Here is a 19,030-nt window from a genome sequence, read left to right on the forward strand (position 1 = left end):
CAGTTCTAAAAAGCAAATATTGCTAAAATAAAATAAAATAATAATTAAATATAAAAATAAATAATAATAATATTGCTTAAATAAAATAAAATAATAATTGAATATAAAAATAAATAATAATAATATTGCTAAAATAAAATAAAATAATAATTGAATATAAAAATAAATAATAATAATATTGCTAAAATAAAATAAAATAATAATTAAATATAAAAATAAATAAATAATAATATTGCTAAGATAAAATAAAATAAAATAATAATTAAATATGAAAATAAATAATAATAATAAAAAATCTTAATAATTAAATTAAATTGAATTGTTTGTTATACAGAACTTGTTTGAAGAACTGCCCTCTTTATCTGAAAATCAATTACATAAAGCAAATACTGAAAAAAAATAATAATAATAAAAACTCAAAATAATTACATTTAATTGAATTGTTTGTTATGCAGTTTAATTATATCTGAAGAACAGCCCTCATCATCGGAAAATCAATTCTAGGAAGGGAATATTACTAAAAATAAAAAAATGAAATAAAAACAACAATTAAAAAACATTTAAAATAATAAAATACAAATTCTTAACAATTGAATTAAATTTAATCATTTGTTATGCAGAATTGATTGAAAGAACTGCCCTCTTTATCTTAAAATTGGATTTTAGGAAGCAAATATTGCAAAAATAAAATAAGATAAAAATACTATTAATAAATAATAAAATAAAATAAAAATCTTAATAATTAAATTTAATTGAATTATTTGTTATGCAGAACTTATTGGAAAACTGCCCTCTTAATATGTAAATCAATTCTAGAAAGCAAATGTTGCTAAAATAAAATAAAAATAATAATAAATAAATAAATTAAATAATAAAATAAAATCTCAAAATAATTAAATTTAATTTAATTGAATTATTTGTTATGCAGTTTAATTATTTTTGTAGAACTGCTCTCTTCATCTGAAAATCAGTTCAAAATCAAATATTGCAAAAAATAAAAATAAAATAAAAGAAAGAAAAATTTTGAACGATGAAAAAAAAAAACCTTCTGTATACACAAAAACAATCTATTTAACCTGGATTTTGTGAATTCAAAAATACAAAACTACAATCAAGAGAGCTACAATGAAATCAGTTTTCTGTGTTTGGTCAAGAAAATCGAGGAATAGTTTGAAAAGAATCCAGTTAGTTTGCATGCAGTTCCTGAATGATCACACATCTGATTTAATGACACACACAACCATCGCTATCACTATCAACAATGCATGCAAAGTCTTCATTTGTGCATTTGAAAACAAAACATCTGATGAACAGACTGAAAGGAAGAAAAGGGCACTTAAAAGACACTCTCAAAAAGCAGAAGATGCACATGCAACCTGAACTGAGATGAAGTCTACTGTAAAAGAAGAGCATTAGTGTTTGTTTAGAACATAGATGAAAGTTAGAAGATCTCCACTGCTCCAGCATGCTCAAAAACATGCAGGAAAACACGAGAGAAATGCAGGATGACAGCAGGACTCAAACCTTGACTGGACGAGTCTATAGCGGATGTATCATCCCACACTGCAGCCGACTCCACTGGAAAAGGGGAGGGGCAAAGGGTTAAACACGATCTGATTGGCTGGCTGAACTTGACTGACAGGCTCATGGGCAGGAAAAAAAGGCAAGGATCAAACCAAACAAAATAAGTGTTATGAGGTTATGAATGTGCAGCAATTATGACACACATATGCACAAACAAACACACACACAATGGATGAGTTGACCAAAGGGGGCTGTGAGTTGACCAAAGGGGGCTGTGAGTTGACCAAAGGGGGCTGTGAGTCCAAACATTAGAAACAATGATCAATAAAAAAAACATTTAAAGTTTAAATTAAACTTTAAAAAAAATCTACATAAAATATATTATGTATTTTATACATACTAAAGTATATATAACATATATACACTCACTGGCCACTTTATTAGGTACACCTTACTAGTACCATGTTGGACCCCTTTTGCCTTCAGAACTGCCTTAATCCTTCATGGTGTAGATTCAACAAGCTACTGGAAATATTCCTCAGAGATTTTGCTCCATATTGTCATGATAGCATCACACAGTTGCTGCAGATTTGTCGGCTGCACATCCATGATGCCAATCTACCGTTCCACCACATCCCAAAGCTGCTCTATTGGATTGAGGTCTGATAACTGTGTAGGCCATTTGAGTACAGTGAACTCATCGTCATGTTCAAGAAAACAGTCTGAGATGATTCACACTTTATGACATGGTTTGTTATCCTGCTGGAAGTAGCCATCAGACGATGGAGACACTGTGCTCATAAAGAGATGGACATGGTCAGCAGCAATACTCAGGCAGGCTGTGGCATTGACACGATGCTCAATTGGTACTAATGAGCCCAAAGTGAGTGAAGAAAATCTCCCCCACACTGTTAAACCATCACCAGCAGCCTGAACTGTTGATAAGGCAGGATGGATCCATGCTTTCATGTTGTTGATGCCAAATTCTGACCCGACCATCTGAATGTGGCAGCAGAAATGGAGACTCATCAGAGCAGCAACGTTTCTCCAATCTTCTATTGTCCAGTTTTGGTGAGCCTGTGTGAATTGTAGCCTCAGTTTCCTGTTCTTAGCTGACAGGAGCGGCACCCGGTGTGGTCTTCTGCTGCTGTAGCCCATCCGCCTCAAGGTTGGACGTGTTGTGTGTTCAGAGATGCTCTTCTGCAGACCTCGGTTGTAGCGAGTGCTTATTTGAGTTACTGTTGCCTTTCTATCAGCTGGAACCAGTCTGGCCATTCTCCTCTGACCTCTGGCATCAACAAGGCATTTGTGTCTACATAACTGCCGTTTACTAGATATTTCCTATTTTTCAGACTATTCTCTGTAAACCCTAGAGATGGTTGTGCGTGAAAGCCCCAGTAGATCAGCAGTTTCTGAAATACTTAGACCAGCCTATCTGACACCAACAACCATGCCACGTTCAAAGTCACTTAAATCCCCTTTCTTCCCCATTCTGATGCTAGCTCTGAACTGCAGCAGATCGTCTTGACCATGTCTACATGCCTAAATGCATTGAGCTGCAGCCATGTGATTGGCTGATTAGAAATGTGCGTTAACAAGCAGTTGGACAGGTGTACCTAATAAAGTGGCCGGTGAGTGTATTGTCTGGATTGGAGTTTTACATTATGCCACAGAAACCTTGTAATAAACTGCAGCACATTTTCTGTAATTTTACACACTTATTTTTCTGGATGTTATTTCTTATACATTATATTATTATTTCAAACAACTAAAATGTCAGTAAAAGTCACTTTGTTAAACTGTAGAGTTAAATTTCAACATCAAAAGTAGACAGAGTAGAGATCAACATCCCATAATGCAATTCACAACTGGAAATAAACACAAAAAGCATCACAAAATCCGCAAACTGTTCATGAACAGATATTTATCACAGCGTAGAAGAGATTCAAAACTCAATCTAATGTCCACATCCCCATTTGCTCAGAGCTGATGAAGCAGAAGCAGAGGCTCATTGGGGAAAAAAAAGCAAATGCATGTGAAACTGGATGCAGGATGACAGCAAACGCAGGCTCACACACACACACACCTTTCTTGGAGCGTCTGGGTTTGGGCGGTGCAGCGGAGCGGCGTGGAAGCTGTGCATGTAAGCGGGCGTCTTTATGAAAATTACACAGGATACGAGGAAACAACAAAAGACAGGTAGCAGACGAGAATGAATGAGAAGCCGAACCAAAAAAGATTGATCAACAGAACAAGCATCAGCAATGAGGAAGAAAAGCCGAAACACCGCCACCGCAGCAAAGCATTCTGGGAGACAAGATCCACATTACAAAGTAAAGTCTAGAAGGGATACAGCTGTGGAAATGCACATCCATATAGCATCATTTCTGCGAAGCTGTACAACATTAATTATTATTTTTACATTACTCTGAGGGTTGGGGTTGGGATATACGTTAATAAAAATACATTTTAATGGGTAATTTTAATAAATAATATAAATAATTCTTGGTGTGATTACTGTTTTTACATTACTGTGATAGTCGGGTTTAGGATTGACATTAATACAATAAAGTTGAATGGGTTATTTTTGATAAATGATAGTAATAAAACTCCATAATTACTTTTTTTACATTACTTTGAGGGTTGAGGTTGGGGTAGATTTAATAAAATACAATTAAATGGGTAATTTAATAAATAATATGAATAATACTGATTTTGATTACATTACTGAGAGGGTTGAGGTTGGGGTAGATTTAAAAAAATACAATTAAATTGGTAATTTAATAAACAATATGAATAATACTAATTTTAATTACTGTTTTGCATTACTGTGAGGGTTAAGGGAGGAATGGATTTATTAAAATACAATTAAATGGGTAATTTAATAAATAATATGAATAATACTAATTTTAATTACATTACTGTGAGGGTTAAGGGAGGAATAGATTTAATAAAATACAATAAAATTGGTAATTTAATAAATAATATGAATAATACTAATTATAATTACATTACTGTGAGGATTAAGGGAGGAATAGATTTAATAAAATACAATTAAATTGGTAATTTAATAAATAATATGAATAATACTAATTTTAATTACTGTTTTGCATTACTGTGAGGGTTAAGGGAGGGATAGATTTAATAAAATACAATCATATTGGTAATTTAATAAACAATATGAATAATATTAATTTTTATTACTGTTTTGCATTACTGTGAGAGTTAAGGGAGGAATGGATTTATTAAAATACAATTTAATGGGTAATTTAATAAATAATATGAATAATACTTGATATAATTACTGTTTTTGCATTACTGTGAGGGTTGGGGTAGACGTTATAACAATAAAATTATGGATAATTTAATTAATAATCTAAATAATTCCTGTTAACTTCTGGCCACAGCTGTATCCCTTCTAGCAACAAGCATGTTACCAAACAAAAGAAAAACAACAGACAGGACTTTTTGGCACTTTGGTAAAAATATCAATGCAGCTTTGTGATCTAAAATGAAAATCAAACTGTGAAACAGGACAGATTTAGAAAACGCAGTTAACAACAAGTGAATTTGGCTGGATTTTAAAGGTGCAGTAGGTGATTGTCTTCAGAAGCATTTGTTGTTGTGCTGGTTGAAAGTCTCTTCACAGTCTAACAGTAATGATTACAGTAAATGATCGAAATATGTTTATATGTATTTTTATATTCTGGGTAAGGCATAAAACAAAAAAATGTTCATCCATTTAAATAGAGTCGGGCCGAGATCTCTCATAATTCCGATAAGTAGCTCAATCTGTCTGTCAGCAAATGCAGATTTGAACAACTGCGCAGCCGTTTGTACGCAGCTCTGCTGACTGCCGCAAGTTCATGAGCGAGACTCGAGAGCACACGTGCGATCAGTAAAAACCTGCTGAATCAAAACTTTTTAAAAAGCTGAATCAATATTGGAGTTATCTTTGCACGCTGGAGAAAGGATGACACCATGTCTGAAGGATTTCTCTTAGACAGGTAATGTTCTGCTTTAAAACTGTTTTAGCTTCACGTAAAGCTGATGTAACGTTAGATGTTGTTGTTACAAACGGGTTATATCTTCACAGAAGTGTTGTTCAGCCACTAAAATCTTCAGATGAAAGATTGATAAGACTATTTTCAGTTTCATAAGGTCCTTTTACAGCATTGATAATGTAGATTTGAATTAGTTTAACCACAAAACACAAGTAAATAGCGCTATTCCGCCTAGTCTCTCCCTAAATTATTTACAATGCAACTCTAATATTCACTCTGAAATCGCATGTCAGTATGGCTTGCACGTCGTCGGACAAGCACTAGTCGCTTTAACACATGAGAGAGGGTTCTTTTGCGGTGCTCGTGTTTCAGGAGGCGTGGCTCTAGACAGCAGGGGAGGGACTGTGATTCAGAGATTTATGCTAAGCTGTTAGCATTGTGGAAGATCACCTACTGCACCTTTAACTTTTCCAAGCAAAATGAAGTTCACAGATCTCACCAGAAATGCACAGTCGATTAATCACAAAACATTAAGCAAACAGTTTTGTTTATCCAAAATAAGACTAAATATGCAAATTTAGCAGTATCTAATTATACATGAGAAAAATGTTAAATAAACAAGATTCAATTGTAACTGAAACCTACAGCCGCAATCAGACAACTGTAATAATAATAATATATATAAAAAATCATAAACAAGCATTTTGCATATGATGTTTTCACAACCTGTTGACCTGTTGATCAGGAAGAAAAAAACTTGCCATTTTTATTAAATGGAGATATATATATATATATATATATATATATATATATATATATATATATATATATATATATATATATATATATATATATATTACACATACATATATATACATACATTATATATATATATATATATATATATATATATATATATATATATATATATATATATATATATATATATATATATATATATATATATATATATATATATATATATATATATATATATAGGGATGTGCGAAGCAGCCGGTATTTGTATTTGTTGAGGGGGGAAAAGTATTTGTATTTGTATTTGTAATCGAGTAAAATTCAAAATGGCGCAAAAATATATATTTTTTCTATTACACTTCTAATTTACGTTATAGTGAAAGTATTGTTTAATTATACCCATTATATAAATTATAGACATGCAATATTGGCTGTTGTTTTTGAACATGTGACAAGAAATGTCATTGAAAAGAAAATAACATAGAAGGCATTATCTCATCCATGGTTAAACCAACAACTAATAAAATACCATTGTGAAGATTATGAACCCCACGACCACCGTTCTTGTTGAAGGACACTGAATAGACAGAATAAAAACAAATAATACTTCAAAAAACTGTTCTTCTTCTGAAAGAACTTCTTTCCAATGCACAGAATTCCAAAAACTAATATTAACTAAATAAATCTAAACAAACCCTGCCTGGGAGATCTGGCAGAACAAAAGTATTCTATATAATACTAAAAGATACAGCCCTGCTATTGTCATCTGCCTGCCACAAAACAGACACAAAGTTTTTTTTTTTTTTATGTTTGAAATTGACTTGCTGGGGCAGAATGTGGCTGTGTTGATGGTTTGGTGCTTGTGGAGGATTTAGCAGAGCATAGCTGAGCTGATTGAGGGGATTGATGCTTGTGGGGGGTTCACAGACAGTATCAGGAGAGGATGCTTTTAGTGCATGTGATAATACATTACATAGAAGGTTGCGCGGTGGCACAGTGAGTAGCACTGTCGCCTCACAGCAAGAAGGTTGCTGGTTCGAGCCCTGACTGGGTTCTCCCCATGTTGGCGTGGGTTTCCTCCGGGTGCTCCGGTTTCCCCCACAGTCCAAACACATGCAATATAGGTGAATTGGGTAAGCTAAATTCTCCCTATTATATGTGTGTGAAAGAGAGTGTATGGATGTTTCCCAGTGCTGGGTAGCAGCTGGAAGGGCAGCCACTGCATAAAACATATGCTGGATAAATTGGTGGTTCATTCCACTGTGGCAACCCCAGATTGATAAAGGGACTAAGCCGAAAAGAAATGAATGAATGATTATGGATAGAAGATGTTGACAGATGTTTAATATCTCTGACTCTGCTGATTTCACTTTTGCACACATTATACAGTATAACTTTGTTTTATCTGCAGCACCACTGACTGTAAAATGCTTCCACACAGAACATGAAGGTTTTTTTTTTCTTTTCTTTTGACTGGTGGAGGACCAAGAAATGGCTCAGCAGCAGTCTTTTTCACTCTTTTTCTGGGTGCCCAAATGTATTTGAGGAGTTTCAAGTTAATAAAAAGTGACGGGAAGCTATGCTAAGGTTAACTAGCCTATAGCATATATCTTGCTGTCTGCAAAAGACAGTAATTTAGACGTACCATATAACTCCCATAAGTGCATACTATTCGACACAACTGCACAAGCATCGTTTTAACCTTTATAAAAGAACGTTAACGTTACTCTGTCAACAGACTATTGTCTAAATTACCGCGCTAACAGAGCTAACGTTGCGTAAACAGAGCACCCGGTTGCAGACGTCAATAATGCAGCGTAATAGAATAGCCCGATCAAACTCCGCTACAAGTTTATAATTTGCCTTTGGAACTCAATTAAGGTACAAAAATCTATTTAACAAAAATAGTGATGCAGTGATATATATATATATATATATATATATATATATATATATATATATATATATATATATATATATATATATATATATATATATATATATTTATTTATTTATATATTTTTATTTATTTTATGCAATTTAGTTTATGATATAAAAATGTGTTTTGAAGCATCATCAGTTATGAATTCCCAAAATACAGCTTTGTGAGTGCTCAAACAGCAACATTAGAGAGCTGAAAATGTAAAAAGCATAACAGGACCCCTCTAAAAGCCTCATGCATGCATCTTCACAGAGCTCACAAAAGCAGCACAAATTCACTGGCATCACTTTAAGACATTGAGTTCAAGAGAAGTTCAAGTTCCTCAAAGCTGTTAGCAGGAAAACTATTTAAAGCTCGCGCTGCCTCTATTTGCATGATTCCAGCGGTGCTTAAACATCAGCTGTGGCTGGATTTCTGTGTTTTTTTCTGGATGATTACAGGGAGTTAAGAGATTTATTTTTCAAATATGCTCAAAACATGATCAGCTATAAATCTAGTCAGCTGACTATATAGAGAGCATTTTAAGATGTTGCACTAATGCTTTTGAATGCTCATAGCTGATATCAGTACAATTTAAGGTGGGGGTGGTGGGGGTCGGGCAAGATAATTTAAAACAAACTGTAATCTTTAAGAGTTCACACATAGCTGATGATTGATAATAAAGCTTGTTTGGCATGCTGTCCCGGGAGAGAGCCCTGGGCTTATGAGATGCTCGAGCCCAGGGCTCCCTCCCGTTTGCAGGTTGAGAGGGGAGTTTGAGCTCAGGTAGATCTCGATGAACCGAGCATGGAGAGAATGAGCAAACTCCACACAGATATGCCAACTGGTTTGGAAGGGACTTTAACCGGAGACATTCTTGCTGTGAGGCAACAGTGCTAATCACTGGGCCACCGTGTCGCCCATCTAGAAAGGAGAGGGGGGGTTCTTCGAGACGAAGATATTGAGATAAGAAAACTGGTTATTTATAGTAAGTGAGGATTCATCTGACTGGAGAATCAATCGTGAGCTGATGCTGGACCAGCTGTGAACAATCTTAAGCAACTGATCCTCTCGAAATTAGTTTATAAATATACTTCACTTAATTTACCTACAACAGCTGTTTTGACACAATGCATTCTGGGATATAGTTGTCACGATACTGGAATTTGGTACAAATCGATAATTACATTTTTAAAACATTCATTTCTCACTAGCATTTGAGCGCTGTTGAGTGCGTTCTTAAACAGCGCTGATTTGCTATTGTGTTCACATGCTCAACAGAAACGACTGTGATTGGTCGTAAAGGTCATCAGTACACCACTGTTTACTGAGCGCAACCACAGATACAGAGACACTGGAGCGTTTTGGAATGGTACCAAATTCTAGTATCGTGACAACACTACTCTGAGACTTAAAGTTGCACTTCATTATTGTCAAAAAAGTTACATTAACACTTAAAAGACTGTGATCAGTACAGTACATGTCATTTTATTTATCTTCTTTTGGAAAATTGTGGTCTGTTTTTTAGTAACAATGTGTGAAACATTATTAGGCTTTAAATGAACTGCTTTCTGTAATCAAATACGTTCAAAAGTATTTTTTCTTGTGATTAAAAGCTGCATTTTCAGTATAATTACTCCAGGTTTAAGTGTTCTATGATGCTACTGAAATATACCTACATATGTGTAATATAAATAATGTAAATAAGTCTAATATGCTTATTTGATTATTAAGTTTTGTTTTTGTATTATCAATGTTTAAAAAACATTTTGCTGCAATACTTTTTAGCATATACTTTCCTTTTTTGATCATTTTTGATGATTAAAAAATATAAAAACAACTGCATTTATGTAAATTTAAATATTTTCAATCATTATAAACGCCTTCACTGTCATAATAATCAACATAATGCATAAAAAACATATGCATAATGCATAATGCAGATTAAAATATGTTTATTAATCTCAACATACAGTTGAAGTCAGAATTATTAGCCCCCCTTCGAATTTATTTTCTTTTTTAAATATTTCCCAAATGATGTGCAACAGAGGAAATTTTCACAGTATGTCTGATAATATTTTTCTTCTGGAGAAAGTCTCATTTGTTTTTTTTTTGGGCTAGAAAATATGCAGTTTTTAATTTTAAGGTCAATAGTATGAGCCCCTTTAAGCTATTTTTTTTACAATAGTCTACAGAACAAACCATCGTTATACAATAACTTGCCTAATTACCCTAACCTGCCTAGTTAACCTAATTAACCTAGTGAAGCCTTTAAATGTCACATTAAGCTGTGTAGAAGTGTCTTGAAAAATATCTAGTCAAATATTATTTACTGTCATCATGGCAAAAATAAAATTAGTTATTAAAACTATTATGTTTAGAAATGTGTTGAATAAATCTTCTATCCGTTAAGCAGAAATTGAGGGAAAAATGAACGGGGGCTAATAATTCAGGCGGGCAAATAATTCTGACTTCAACTGTACTGAACTGTAATGCATTAGATGTCAAATCTTACTGGTCTCATGATGTACTAGAGTAAGAGCACAGATGGAGGTCTTTCCGATGTGTTTGTTAGTGATGCACCGAAACCGATACCAGTATCGGGTCGACACTTGGTTAAAATACTCATACTCGTATCGTTACAAGTATATGGGCTTGCCGTTGAGCTTAAATAGGCTAAGCATATTTTTTATTAATATTAAAACACATTAATACAAACTAGCCACCCTTTGATTTTTATCAAACGAAAAATGCAATGAATTGTTTATTTTGGTTTTCATTTTATTAGAATTGATAGAATTATTAGGCGACACAACTTCTACATAGCATTGGCTCTTGCATTTTTACAGATATCCTACAGATAGACTTTTAAGCCTGTTAATTTCAGTGCTGTGTTTTGACAGATTTCAGCTATTAGGCTTCAGCTATTCTACCTGTCAGCTGGTACCAGCCTCAGTTTTGCGACTTGACCTGTGTTGCGTCTGTATCAATGTCTGGATGAAAGCAAGAGAGAGATGAGATCAGACCTCAGATTTGATGTGTGGCCGCACGTCACAGTTACTTTACTGCAATTTTCGAATATAAGCTCATCTAAATTAACTTTTCATTCGATTAAAAGCCTAAATATTGCCAGACAGACAAAGAAACTTTCGGTATTGGAAAAGAGCGACTTTAGTGATAAAAGGCACGCACACACACAGCATACACCCTTGTTGGCCTATTCATTATCGATTTTATAACATTAAACACATAATATTCAAGTGCAAAAAGAAAAGCTGAACTTGGGAAAAAGTAATCACTGTGGTTGCCGCAATGGTTGCTTTGTTTCTCTGCAGTTGGCTTATTAATAGTGCAGCATTGCTAAATCACTTCTGTTTTAATAAAAATAAGATTATTTATTAATAAACATTGTGAGATGATGGTCGCGTGGTTTTTGAAATGAGAGTATGCGTTGCATATTTATGGCTATTGATCTTATCTACCCGCGACCCACACATAGTCAAACATCAAGTAGCCAACTCATGAATGAAAGAATCACACATAAAAGGGTTTTATGCGTCCCCAATATGCAATGAGAGTGACTCTACTCCGCTGCTCATCCGTTTGTACTGGCTGCCAGTTGCTGCTCACATCTAATTCAAAGCTCTGATGTTTGCCTACAAAGCGACTTCTGGCTTTGCTCCTTCTTATCTGCTCTCACTTCCTTCTGCAGATTTATGTGCCCTCCAGAAACTTGCGTTCTGTGAATGAACGTCAGCTCATGGTTCCATTCCAAAGAGGGAAGAAATCACTTTCCCGAACTCTCGCGTTCAATCTGCCCAGTTGGTGGAATGAACTCCCTAACTGCATCAGAATGGCAGAGTCACTCGCTGTCTTCAAGAAACGACTAAAAACTCAACTATTTAGTCTCCACTTCACTTCCTAATCTGCAATTGCCTCTCTGGATATACCACTAACTGTACCCAAAAAAAAAAAAAGTAAACAAATAAAATTTTTACTAATGCTTTCCTTCTTAGACTTTACAGACCTGAAACTTGCCTTCCTTGTCCTCATTTTTAAGTCGCTTTGGATAAAAGCGTCTGCTAAATGACTAAATGTAAATGTAACGTACACTGCACACACTTTGTGTAATGTGTAGAGTCATGGACGCATGCAAGCGGAAGGATAACTCATCCTCTAAATGTCAATGCTTAATCACTAACAGATAAGGTCTATGGACTGGCAGGATTGTCAACAATGTGTGTATATTTTTGGTTAGAACAGCCCTCTGTTAAAGTTTATTGTGTTGCTACAAGCAAAAAAACAAAACAAATAAACTTAATTGAAACCAAATCTATGAAGCATCGGTATTAGTAGTCTCGGCGAGTACTCAAATTAAAATACTCGTACTCATATTGGTTTGTAGAATAGTGGTATCGGTGCATCCCTAGTGTTTGTGATGCTGATAAACACACCTATTTTCTCCATGGATGTCTCCGTGGACAGAAAGCCCTGCATCAAGAGCTGCTCTCGGGTCTCCTCATCATCCACCTGGATCTCTGACACCATATTGCACGGCACGAATCCACGCCGGCCAGCCGCCTCACCACGATAAAAACCATCCGCATCTTTGTCCCCATAAACCTGAAGCAAAAGAAACACCACAATGAACTCTACTATGGTTAGAGAACGCTATAAATACTGCATAGCACACAAGCATGATAAAAAATGATCAATTTGGGAAGAATTGAACTTCTTAAACAAAGCTCACAGATATCACCAGGGGTGGCCAAGCATGTTCCTGGAGAGCCACCTTCCTGCAGATTTCAGTTGCAACCCATATCAAACACACCTGCCTGTAATTATCACGTGGTGTTCAGGTCCTAATTAATTGGTTCAGGTGTGTTTGATATGGGTTGCAGCTGAAATCTGCAGAAGGTGGCTCTTCAAGAACAGGGTTGGCCACCCCTGGATATCACCATAATATAAACACCCTGGGAGTAAGTAAGTATAGTATTACTAGAGTGTATAGTGTTATTCAGAGACACTACAGTATTACTATAATTTACTGTAGTATTTTTTTCACGTTGTCCTAAGAAATGCTGGGTTATTTTTATTTAACCCAAATTAGGTAAAATGTGGACAAACCCAAACATTGGGCTAAATTTGGTAGTTTAATTTCAATATTAAATATAATAATTGTAACGCTTCTCTCAGACTGAGACTGTATTAGTGAAGGGAAAACTAAAAGGATAGTTCACACTAAACTGACTATTCTATTATTAGGTGCTCACTCTGCACTTGTTCCAAACTATCATGAGTGTCTTTCTTCTGTTGAACACAAAAGAAGATGTTTTGAGGAATGTTGGAAACCACTGACTTCCATAGTATTTGTTTAGTCCTATTATGTAAGTCAGTGGTTATCGGTTTTCAGCTTTTCTCCTCATATCTGTGCTGTGTTGTAATATAACATACACAATAGTTGCAGTAAACACAGTACTGGGTCGGTTATCTATATTACTATAGTTCAGGGGTGGCCAACCCTATTCCTGGAGAGCCACCTTCCTGCAGATTTCAGTTGCAACCCATATCAAACACACCTGCCTGTAATTATCACGTGGTGTTCAGGTCCTAATTAATTGGTTCAGGTGTGTTTGATATGGGTAGCAGCTGAAATCTGCAGGAAGGTGGCTCTCCAGGAACAGGGTTGGCCACCCCTGGATATCACCATAATAACGTAGATTAATCACAAAACATTAGGTTTCCAAAAGTGCCAGAGCAAGCCTGAGGCTTTATAGAAACGTTAGGCATCAGTTACCTATGGCTGCTGCTAAACTTTTTATGAATACAATCAGGGCTTGATATTACTTTTTTGATCACCAGTCACTGTGGCTAGTAGATTTCCAACATTACTAGCCACTCTGCATTTTCACTAGTCACACTTTTCTTGTTGGGAAAATATATTTTATACGCATAAATTTGATTTTGACATGCTAAGACGACTTGATTTAGATGTTGTGTTATGTCCACATGCCTTCTCATTCACTTCTTGTGTGTATCGTGTATTAGCTTTGCTTAGTGTGCACGAGCAAATGGGTTGTGTCGCAATGCAATCAGGTTTTATTTCACAAGACTTTTCAGGGCTCAAAATTAAAGGGTCACGAAACACCAGAACACATATTTTGAGCTGTTGACAGTCGTATATGTGTCCCACACTGCTAAAAACACTATTAGGACACCTATATTTCACTAAAAAGTGTAAATTGGTTGTTTTTGCATTATTTCAAGCAAATTCGTACTTCCGGTTTAAAACAAATTTTTGAAGCTGCGTCACGGCCATGACATAATAGCGTGTATTCCAGCGTGCAGACTGGACGTGTGTGCCAGAGTCTTACAGTGTGATGCATTAATGCATGAGTAAGGCTTGGTTCAAACCAATCAGCGCGCTCTATTGTGCAACTTCATTAATATTCATTACTGTCACAGTGTTTAGACGACAGAGACGCCACGTTGTGTTGGCAAAACAAGCGTGAAGTGTTGCTTTTACAGTTTGCTGCAGTGAAGTTTTGTTTTCATTTTCTCTCTGTGAGAGCGCAGCTGGAGTCACGTGTGGATTAACAGTGTACGCGACGCTCGACAACAATAACTTACATGTCTAAGGAGGAAAATTGTTTACCTGAGAGCTGTTCTCATCTGCAAATGCTGAAATTGCAGAAAAGTGAGCGACCAGTGCTCTTTGTTTATTCAGTTTGTTCGTATCGAACAAACTATTGCACCGAGTGTAAACATGTTAGCACCACAACCAAACTTTAACCTCGTGTAGGATTTTCACCGCATTTTGTGACCGGAATAACACACGCGGCTTTCTGACGCTACCTGCCGTGTGCATCTAAGTTTCCAGGAAATGCTGAGTTTTTTTTCTCTCATTCGCCGTGCGGTATCAAACATTGCATGAAAAATACACACTTACAGCAGTTCCTCGAATCAAATATCTCGTTTGTCGTGAGGGGCATGAATGAATTCCCTGAATGAAAGAGCCAAACTGCAGTTAAAGTCCACCATTTAATAATTTGGCAAATAATTCGACTACAGATGTCCATGTAAACACAGTCGCTTTCTCCCGTGTGTGTGTGTGTGTGTGTGTGTGTATTTTGACTCTGAAACTCGCGCGTGCCCAAATAGACACTCCCACACCCTCCCACTTTAGTTGCTCCGACACTCCCCCCTAAACAGAGCTGGACACGCCCACTTTTCTGACTTTTTCCAAAGTAGAGGTGTGAAAACACCCTGCTGAAACGAGGGGGTTTCATGGCCCTTTAACGATTTACCAAATTTATTTCTGACCACACCAACTAAGTATTTCTTAGCCACAATTTTTTTATGTGTCAAAACAAGGAAAAAAATTAGCTTTATAGCACTTTTTAATTCAACAAAACTTTTCTTTAAAAATAATTATTGTCATGTATCTAAAATATGCACAGTAATCTGACCTGGCTAAAAGTCCCAGATTACCAGTTAACTAACTATCGCTTCACAGCAAGAAGGTCACCGGTTCAAGTCCCAGCTGGGTCAGTTGGCGTTTCTGTGTGGAGTTTGCATGTTCTCCCCCTGTTGGTGTGTGCTTCCTCCAGGTGCTCCAGTTTCCCCCACAGTCCAAACACATGCGCTATAGGGGAATTGGGTAGGCTAAATTGTCCGTAGTGTATGAGTGTGTGCGTGTGTGTGTGTGTGTGTGTGTGAATGAGTGTGAATGGATGTTTCCCAGTTATGGGTTGCAACTGGAAGGGCATCTGCTGCGTAAAATATATGCTGGATAAGTTGGTGGTTCATTCCACTGTGGCTCCCTGTGATTAATAAAGGGACTAAGCTGAAAAGAAAATAATTGAATGAATTTTCATTTTGTTTGAATGAAGTCTAAGTAACACTTTTAGCTCAATAATCTACTAATTAGCTCGTTTTTTAATAGTTAGTAAGGTAGTATGTAGGATTAGTGATGTAGAATAAGACCATAATTCTTAAGTGCTAAAAAACAGTTCATATCTTAATAATAGGCAGGTAATAAGCCAGAAGTAAATGAATTGTTACTTGTATTCAGAATCAGAATCAGTTTTACTGCCAAGTATGCTTCACACACACACACACACACACACACAAGGAATTTGTTTTGGCTAAAGGAGCTTCCAGTGTACATAAAGTGACAGCACGAAATAAATATGAAAAAAAAGAGGATAAACATTAAACAGAGATGCAGTTAGTCAAAAAATCTGGATGTTAAATTGCATGAACAGATTTGTTATAAATATACATGTTATAAAGTGTATTATTTTTGTAAATTATTTTAAATAATAATAATAATAATAATAATAATGATAATAACTATTATTATTATTAATACTATTATTATTATTATTATTATTATTATTACTATTATATTTAATTATATTAATTCTATATAATTATAATAATTATATATAATTATATTACTATTATTATTATTATATTCAATTATTATAATAATATTTAAGTATATTATTATTATTATTATTATATTTAATTATATTAATTATATATAATTATAATAATTATATATAATTATATTATTATTATTACTATTATTATTATTATTATATTTAATTATATATAATTATAATAATTATATATGATTATATTATTATTATTACTATTATTATTATATTTAATTATATTAATTATAAATAATTATAATATTTATATTATTATTATAATTGTATAGAAACTATTATTATTATTATTAATTATTAATTAATTATTATTAATTATTATAATAATTATTATTATTAATTATTTTATATTTGCTAAATATACAAATTTGCATGAGAAATATGATAAACAAACATGTCTTTAAAAACATTCAATTATAACTGAAACCTAGAGTCGCAAACAGACACGTGCAATATTAATTAATTAATAGTAATGATAATGTTGTAATAGTTATGTGCATTTGTAACGCAAACATCTCTTACTGTTCTTCTTGTAATTGCTTCGTTATTATAATGTGTGTGATATAGCTTTGCAGGTCATGTTAGAAATGCACATTTTGCAAGCATATAAATAAAAGGCAGGTTTGCAGACTTTTACACCAAATATTGCCGATTCCTTTTAAAGGAAAAGCCAACCCAAAATTTACTCACCCTTACCTCAAGTGGTCCCAAACGTTTATGAGTTTTATAAGAAGATATTTAGAAAATATATGGTACTCGGTAGCCATCGGGATCCACAATTACTATAGTGTCAATAGTAGTTTCTAAACATTCTTCAAAATATCTTCTTTTGTGTTTAAAAGAGAGAAGAAAAAAAAAAAACCTCAAACAGGTTTGAAACAAGTCAAGAATGAGTACCTGACAGATTTTTCTCTCCCGTTAAGACACGCTTTCTCTAGTTTTCACAACTTTTTACTCTAATATTTACTCTTGTTTTTACTCTGATATTCCTTTATTCTGACTTGAAAATCACATTTCCCATTTTTATTTTTTAGTAAAGCAATCTATGAACAAGAGAGTTAAATGTCGAACAGATCTGAATGCTTTCATCCCACACCATCAGACCTGTTAAAGATGAAAGCTGATAGTATTGAAGCATGTCTATCACTATACTTCATATAACAAAGCCATACCTTGATAATCTGTCCCTCTTTGAAAGGAAGCTCCTCTTCTGTGGCGTCAGGATTGGGTGACATGACTGCAGGATCATACGGGAAGAGGGCAACAAAGATCCTCACCTCATTTTCTCCACATGCTCTGGGCTCTACAACACCAAACAGAGTATACAGACAATAAAGATGTTGTATAATGTGCATTTTACAAGCTGTAATATCAGACTGATGTGTCTCCAGAATGATATTGCTGTTGTTGGGGTTGTTTTTTTTGTTGTTGTTGATTTGAGTGTTGTTTATAGCTTGAGTTTATTTTTTAATGGTATATGCCTTTAATAATAATAATAATAATAATAATAATAATAATAATAATAATAATAATAATTCCTTACATATTTATAGCGCTTTTCTGGGCACTCAAAATGCTTTATACAATGTGGGGGAATCTCCTCATCCACCACCACCGTGTGCAGCATCCACCTGGATGGCGTGTCTGCAGCCATTTTGCGCCAGACCGCACACTACACACCAGCTGATTGGTGGAGAGGAGACAGAGTGACGAAGCCAATTATGATATGGGGAGGGTTAGGAGGCCATGATGGACAGAGGCCAGTGGGCAAATTTGGTCAGGAGGCCGGGGTTAAACCCCTACTCTTTTTCAAAGGACATCCTGGGATATTTAACGACCACAGACAGTCAGGACCTCAGTTTCATCCGAAAGACGGCGCTCACTGAGCAGTATAGAGTCCCCATCACTATACTGGGGCATTAGGACCCACACAGACCGCAGGTGGGGCGCCCCCTGCTGGCCTCACTAACACCACTTACAGCAGCAACCTAGCTTTCCCATGTGGACCCCCATCCAGGTACTGACTGGGCTTCAGTGGGCGACCATGTGAGAGTTGCAGAGAGCTAGCTGCCTTTAACATTTGGCAAAGGAACCACCAATGAAAACTAGTTTTTCGGGTAATCACCTTTTGTAAAACTGCTTTGAAACAATAATTTTAGTGAAAAGTGCTACACAATTAAACTTAAATTAAATTGAATTTGTGAAAAATGAAATAAAGTCATACAGTTCAGCTCAAAATATTGCACAGCTCATTTATTAAACCATAGAGTAAATGTCATATTTTTGGCTGACCTGACTTTAATTACTTTGCAAGGATTTATTTATATTTTTCGGATATTGTGACCTGTTTTCTTCTTAAACACTCA

General features: G+C 34.9%; 1 protein-coding gene and 1 long non-coding RNA gene across 39 annotated transcripts in view; one reads left to right on the top strand and one right to left on the bottom strand.

Moving 5' to 3' along the window:
* LOC147843792 (uncharacterized) overlaps positions 1-19,030 on the top strand; it is a 1,319,745-nt gene that overhangs the window by 243,493 nt on the left and 1,057,222 nt on the right. The window lies entirely within an intron of this gene.
* The window catches only part of tspoap1 (TSPO associated protein 1), a 252,455-nt gene that overhangs the window by 9,423 nt on the left and 224,002 nt on the right, over positions 1-19,030 (bottom strand). For 15 of the 38 annotated variants that reach the window (XR_015490708.1, XR_015490707.1, XM_087253069.1 and 12 more), the window contains 3 exons: positions 17,837-17,967; positions 12,660-12,828; positions 1,525-1,578 (listed from right to left, as the gene is read on the bottom strand). Coding sequence is in view for 34 of the 38 variants with exons in the window: in XM_087253069.1 (XP_087109195.1) it covers positions 1,525-1,578; positions 12,660-12,828; positions 17,837-17,967 (354 nt within the window). In the remaining 4 variants the exon portion in view is untranslated. Of the gene's footprint in view, positions 1-1,524; positions 1,579-3,610; positions 3,680-12,659; positions 12,829-17,836; positions 17,968-19,030 lie in introns of all 38 variants that reach the window. The other 23 variants (XR_015490706.1, XM_087253072.1, XM_087253051.1 and 20 more) reach the window with 2 other exon arrangements.

The sequence above is a fragment of the Danio rerio genome, chromosome 5 (assembly GCF_052040795.2).
Source record: "Danio rerio strain M-AB ecotype USA chromosome 5, GRCz13ab, whole genome shotgun sequence".
Classification (NCBI taxonomy): Eukaryota; Metazoa; Chordata; class Actinopteri; order Cypriniformes; family Danionidae; genus Danio; species Danio rerio.